This window comes from Dipteris shenzhenensis, chromosome 33, assembly GCF_047967505.1.
Source record: "Dipteris shenzhenensis isolate YYH24624 ecotype China chromosome 33, Dip_SZ_1.0, whole genome shotgun sequence".
Classification (NCBI taxonomy): domain Eukaryota; kingdom Viridiplantae; phylum Streptophyta; class Polypodiopsida; order Gleicheniales; family Dipteridaceae; genus Dipteris; species Dipteris shenzhenensis.
In genome coordinates, this window is record NC_141628.1 from 17,572,546 (window position 1) to 17,579,015 (window position 6,470).

The 6,470-nt window shown below is 44.7% G+C and overlaps 2 protein-coding genes across 3 annotated transcripts; both read right to left on the reverse strand.

Moving 5' to 3' along the window:
* Positions 1–960: 960 nt before the first annotated feature.
* On the reverse strand, positions 961–3,847 carry LOC147879766 (uncharacterized). Of its 2 annotated transcripts, none has more exons than XM_087371827.1 (2): positions 3,568–3,847; positions 961–3,315 (listed from the first exon to the last, which is right to left on the reverse strand). In XM_087371827.1, the coding sequence occupies exons 1-2, from the start codon at positions 3,785–3,787 to the stop codon at positions 974–976; spliced, it is 2,562 nt and encodes an 853-aa protein (XP_087227953.1). In that variant the 5' UTR covers positions 3,788–3,847; the 3' UTR covers positions 961–973. The 2 variants fall into 2 exon arrangements, with proteins under 2 accessions (XP_087227953.1, XP_087227955.1); XM_087371829.1 differs by having other exon boundaries at positions 961–3,311; positions 3,564–3,847.
* A 905-nt stretch (positions 3,848–4,752) lies between these two features.
* LOC147879767 (uncharacterized) lies at positions 4,753–5,643 on the reverse strand. The gene has a single exon (XM_087371598.1). The coding sequence runs from the start codon at positions 5,641–5,643 to the stop codon at positions 4,753–4,755; it is 891 nt and encodes a 296-aa protein (XP_087227724.1).
* Between the last annotated feature and the right edge of the window lie 827 nt (positions 5,644–6,470).

A 6,470-nucleotide genomic window follows, 5' to 3' on the forward strand; every position in this document is an offset into this window, starting at 1 on the left:
GAGTTACTTCTTACAGGCTGCATTACTTCTTCTATACTTCATCTCCATCTACAAGGAGACCACTTAAGCCCATTTTCATCTATCCTTTAAAGATGCCACCTCATATAGATACAACCACTCTCTACATTCATGTACATGTAAGTATGTATCGCCTATACATCAACACCAATATCATGGAATGGGATAGTGATCCCAATGGGAGGAGAGAGCATGGGGTGGGGGGGGGGGGGGGCGTATGGGTGGGTGGGAATGGGTGTAGGTGTGAGTCAAACATTGCAAGTTCAAGATTATTCCTAAACTTAAGAGTGGGTGTTCGTGGGTGTGGTTGTGTGTGTCTCTGGGTGGGTGTGGGTGTGGGTGTGTGTTTGTGTGTGTTCTAGGTGTGTGCGAGTGTAGGTGTATGTATCTCACTGAAAGTTCATGTTAATTCCCAAACATAATGAAAAAAAGCATGCGGTCTTAACTTCATGAGAGTCCGCTCAGAAGCTTCAAAACCATTGACTTCACCATGCAATAGCTTGGAATTAATGCTTCGACATCCCTACTAACTTCATTAGAGTAGGTGCAGGTCAACATGAATACATGTCCACATTAGTTTTCATACATTTGTTCACACTGTCCAATGTGCTGATTTTGTATCACTTCTCTGGAGTGATGAAAGCTTAGACTAAAAGGCAGTGCTAATCAAATGCAGTCCTGTTCTGCATTCAACCACAAGCACCATAAAAGAAACAATGGCTACAAGTTCTAGCTCCAGACACATTTTAAACACAGGATATGCATGTCAACTTCAGAAGATTTAATGGCATGTTATTTTGTAAAAGAAGCATACAAAACCAAATTGATTCCAAGATGGCTTTCAAAAAGTTTGATTTAAAGGCTTAAAGAAGAGAGAAAAGATTCATTAAAATTTTAATTACCACAACACTGCAGTAAAACATTGGACAGCTCCAAATTTCTGAGTGTGCACTTTTTACACAAACGTGCAGAACTCGGAAAGGGGGATTTCTTCCCATCCACCGATCATAAACTCATCTTGTGGTAGAAAGTGGTCTGCAAAAGCTGTGGTGGAACTAGATGTGTAGATATCCAATTCAAGAAATCCAATTTTATGCAGGCTGTGTTGAGTGTGTCCTATACATACGAGGAATAAGAAATAGGATTCATGCTCCTGTGGTGGTAGGAATGCAAGCAGCAGAAGCCAGGTTTTGAAATTCAGAGAGAGGCAGTGTGATAGCTGCATGCTCTTAGGGAGGTATAAGAAGAGCTCATTGAAGTATGTGTTATTGTTCGGCCTCAAAGGAGAGAGCTCAAGGACCAGGAAAGCAACCTTATAGAAATCAGCGTCCTCGGCACTGTAGTGCTCACTCAGGTCCTTTGAGATGTAGGGGAATGCAAATGCTGAACCATCAATGTACAAGACCCAATAGCAGTCCCAATGGCTGTCCCCATCAGTGTCGAGGATTTCTCTGACTCTTGTTGCAAATTCTGCACAGAAGCTTGCTGTATCCGCATAGAAATATGGATCGTCCCAGTCACTGTCCCGATAGTAATTTCGATCGCCTTTGTCATCGCCTGCTGCTGAAGCAAGAATCCAGCGGCATGCCCTGCACTGGCGTGGATCTGAGCATTTGGCCAAATGGGTTCTGAAGGGGAGGAGGTGAGCCTCCAGGGAGCGGCATGAAAGGTGCAACAACCCAGTCTGCAATACGTTCAACACCTCCATTTCTTTTGTCTTCAAGAGGAACTTAGGTAGCATAGGCAACCCAAAGTTCCTATCTGTGCGTGACACACGAGAGGAGTAGTAGTGATCTGAGCGAAAGTGAGGAGCCCAAGACAGTCCGGCCACTGGGAATGGCTGATTAAAGCTTGCACATAAGGCAATCAGGAGCGCTTGCTCGCCTTGTTGCACCAAAGCCTTGCACAGTTCCACTATTTGCTCCTCAAGCGATCGTCCTGTACGTACCATTTGCACTCCTTCAGTCCCGAGCAACGCTAGGATAGACAACACCCTGTCTTCTTCATGTCCCTCTGAACAATCCCGCATCGCAATTTCCTTCACCAGCTCCGCATATGTCACCAACCTTTGCTGTAACTCTTGCAAACTTGTTCTATCTGGGTGGTCCTCAGAAAGAATTCTCTCATAGTCTCTTCCAATAGGTGCGCAACTTCTCCACCTTTCCCTCATACTGGGTATATCCTTGAAAGAACCCGATTTAAGCCGGTCAATAAAATGCCTCGTTTTCTTGGTAATATCGAGAGCGGTACATAAAGCAGTAACATCACTCCCTGCACGAGCAGCACGAGCTGCAGCAGCACCGTAATACGTTTCGGCTTCATGCAAGGTATGTATGAGGAGAAGATAGCCCATTGATTCCACAAAATACAGGCATGACTGTTCAGGTACCTGCCTCACACTCTTGAGAAATTGCATGCACTCGTTGGAGTTTGGGTGCTGTAAGAAACTCCAAAATTCTGCTATGCCAGCATTGTCAAGGGGCTCCATCGAACCCCAACATCGTGACCCACTAATGCCTGGATTAAGCATGGCAGGTTTCATCGAGTACAAGTGAGACATCGCCTCAATTCTGCTGGTTTCCTTCAAAAATGATTTTGACATTGGCAGTGCATCCTGCAGCCACAGCGAAAGCCAATCCAATATGCCCTCCTCCTTTGCTTGTTCTCGCAGCTGTGTTATGCCTACTGAGAGCCGCTTTGCTTTATGACAAATACAATAAAAATGTGCATGCTTGTGCACCAGGACAAGTATGAGCTTTGTAATCGCTGCTCTATCTAACTCAACAATGAAAATTAGCTCTCGTGAAAGCAGGAACTCTTGAAGTGTCCACACCCTCGAAAACCACCGTGGCAATTCCCAATCCATCGTCACTAATCCAAAACCCATGCCAAAACCATGAGTCAACACATAGCAACCCAAGCTACAGCCATAAAACGCTCCCATATTGGATATCTCACCACCCCTTTCCTCTTCATCTGTTTGGTTTATGCATAAAGCATCAAACCATACCATTCTCACGCCATCATCTTGCAACATCTTGAGGAAAGCAGCAAAGTGATCATAGCACGCCTGCCTTCTGAAATCGCCCCTTTCAAACAGTCTGCTGTACTCACTGGCACGATTTCCCTCTTGCAGCAGCACTTGTTTGCCAACTTGTATCGACCACTCCCTGACCATTTCAGTCCATGTGTGCGAAATGATATGGAAATTCCAGTCCTCGGGCTTAGTGAAACAAACTCCCCCCACAATACTCGAAAGGGTAGCATTTATGTCGATCACTCTCACCGGGAACCTATCTGCGAAGGCAAGCAAAAGGGCTTTACAAAATATGCATGCAAAGCATTATGATAAAAGATCAGCCTCTCATGCTTGGCCTAGTACGGTATGGTAGTACTGTGTAACCATACCCCTGCGTACATTAGCTCCCTTGTGTATGGCCATTCGGATACATTATAATACAGCTCTGGGAGCAAATTATTAGCAAGGAAATACGGCTAAAGTGCTAAGGTGAAATCTAGCCAGAGATACCGGATAATTTACAAACTTGCCTGTAGGGCCTGCTGGAGGAATGTCTGCTGGTGACATGGTAGCCTGTGTGTCTGGAACTTTGTCGTGTACCTCCGACTGGATTTTGATTTCTTGACCTCGATTTTCTGTGTTGGACACTAATACAGAACTACCCGCAGGTGAATTACTCTGATCCTCCAAACTGTCGCGGATGGTGGGAGGGGCAGCAGCATTTACATCGATCACTCTCACGGGAAACATATCTGCGAACACAAGCAATTGGGCATTAGTGCAGCACCTCACATGAACCGAGGGAAAATACAAAAGTAAAGCATTACGAGAAAAGATGGTGATCTTCTTTTTTTTTTTTAAATAAATAAAAGCCGGCTCATTTTAAAGAGGAGGTTAACTCAGTGGTCCTGCCGTTGTTTATAAGATGAAAGACTATGTTATGGGCTATGTCTGTATGGTTGTGTATAGTAACGAATGGTCGGACGAGTAAATGTAATTTGTTCCGCTTATTGCATATGCGTTGTTTGAGTCAGTCCATATGTGGTCTATTGTTGTGCCATGTATCGTAGTGTTGTCTGTAATCAATTGTCGCATACCATGTTTTTGAAACATTTTTTTAAGATTTATTGCGGGTGCCCCGTCGGTATTGTAGTCAATATTGAAGTCGCCTATAACATAGGTAGTTGTTTGCTGTGGTATTTTTTCAAGCATTGTTTCTATTGTTTCGGTTAGGTTTTTTGCTTTTGACCTTGGTGACTTGTAAGTATTAAGGACTGCCAGATTCTTGCATGTTTGTGTGCGGTAGATCATTGATAGGCACGTGCACCCCTCGTTGTATGCCTCATTTTGTGGTATTGGCTGCATTTCTGGTTTTGAATAAGTTGCTAGCCCGTGCCCTTGGCACATCGAAGCTTCATAGAAGCGTTGGAACCTTCTGTTGCTTTTCATTGTGTGTGAGTTTCTTGAAAACATAAAATGGTTGCAGCCATGATGCTTCTGGATCTTGTTATGTCTTCTCGGTGTAGTTGAAATGACCTTGTATTTAGGCTTTGCAATGTTTTGAACTGATTGTCTTTGCCATCGAAGTCGATTTGCTTGAGCTTCCAGTTGCAATGTTGGTGTAACCTTTGCAACTCTTTCTAGACGCTCGTATCTGTTTTTATCTGATTATTCTCTAGTTTGGAAAGAAAATATAGCTTTTTTGGGTCTCGGACTCATGATAGTGCCGTGTAAACCAGCCCATGCGTCTGCACCCCCATCGGGTCGAAAGCTAGTTTTTCTAATGTCAGGCCTTGCGATCGATGGATTGTTCTTCCTGCTGCTGCTTGAATTGGGAATTGCCTCCTTGTGATTGTGTTTTTTGGGTTGTTGCCAATTTGTATCTCGCGAGTAACACGTTCAATTAGAGTCCAGTTCGGATTTGCATCGGCTATGTACAGGTGCCTGTGCTCATAGCGTGCACGTTGTCCTGCTCTCTTGTCATTTAGCTCGATCCAGGTAATTGATGGTGTTCTTGAGGTGTCTGCTCCTTTAAAAATGCCGTCAGTGCCATTAATGATTCCGTCGCTGATGTCAAGGTTTCCCGAGCATACTTCAACCAGCATCCCTGGTTTCAGCAATTCTAAGTGCAGGCCAGTAGTTTTATGGGGGTTGTCAGGGATTGCAATGTTTTTGCTGCAAGAGTTTTGCCTATGATCAGTCGCTACCATGATGTGCGAGACTCCGTCGTTGCTTTCAAAGACAGCCATATTGTGTTTGTCCTTTGCTGCATTTGTGTTGAAAAGGTGCGGGACATTGTTTTTATCGAGGGGTTCCTTGTAGTGGTTTGCATTTAGTTTGTGGACATCCTCAAGTGTCTGTGTCCCTGTCCTTATTTTGTTGAGGACTGCCAAGTACTCTACATTTTGCTGCCGCATTGGCTCCTGCAGCTCGTAGTATTTTATGTGTTTCCTCCAAAAAGAACCCAACGTACACCCCGTCATCGCACGCTCATCGAAAATCCAAGAGTCTTTAACGGGGCTTGCTTGGCAAAGGTCGTCACACAACAGGACGTCAATGCCTCCAAATGGCTTGTCATGGTTATGCCTTAGCTCCCTCATTCGCATGTCTACTGCAAGGAATGTGTTGATTCCTACCAAAGATATTTCGTCCACTCATATTGCTTGCACGTCTTTGTACTGTGCGGCCAGTGCCTGTAACTTTTCTATTGAGAGGCACACGTATGTGCTGGTTAGCAATGGCAGGTGCAGGGCTGCATGTATGGTGTTCCCGTCTATTGCTTGAGCCGCTTTCCCAGTGTAAGCTAGCAACAGTACTTTTGGCAAATCCACATCCGTAGTTGATTTGTGTGAGTAATGTCGCCGTAGGGCTTCAGCTATTGCCTATGCAACGTGCGTTTTCCCTGAACATACGTTGCCTGAAATGAATAAATGCAGGTCTGCATCTGGTTCCGTCCTCTTTCTTAGCATGATGTCATCCAGAATGTTCCTCTGTTCTGCATTCATTCCTCTTAGGATTTTGATGTACTTAGGGTTCGCAATTGCATTTTGCCTGCATTGTTGAAGTCTGTCATTATTCTGTGTCGCCTTGGTTTGTTGCATGTCATGCCTGAAGTTGTACTCATCGCCAGGAGCCATCAAGATGTCGGTGTTGCTGGTTCCTGTAGAGTGGTCGCTGTTGGTTGTCGAGGCCGTTGTTGCTGTAGGCATCTGGACGAACAATGACTGATTGGAATCGATTATGTGTTGTGCCTCTCGTACATGTCCTTCCAGGTCGGGATTGCCGAGACCAAAATGTGCTCTTTGTCCAGAAATGGTAGGTTCAGCAAGCATAACTCTCTGCAATGGTTCTCGGGTTCTTTGTGCTTGTTGTAATTATTGAACCGTATTAATGTTTGTCTTGTTCTTTTTCGAGTGCTTCCCCTCGTCATGTG

Bases quoted from the DNA above. Each gene is read 5' to 3' on its own strand.
- LOC147879766 (XM_087371827.1), bottom strand. From the start codon at position 3,787: ATGTTTCCCGTGAGAGTGATCGATGTAAATGCTGCTGCCCCTCCCACC. The intron at 3,316-3,567 runs GCAAGTTTGTAA...TTGCCTTCGCAG, and splicing joins TCCTCCAGCAGGCCCTACAG to ATAGGTTCCCGGTGAGAGTG.
- LOC147879767 (XM_087371598.1), bottom strand. From the start codon at position 5,643: ATGCGAATGAGGGAGCTAAGGCATAACCATGACAAGCCATTTGGAGGC.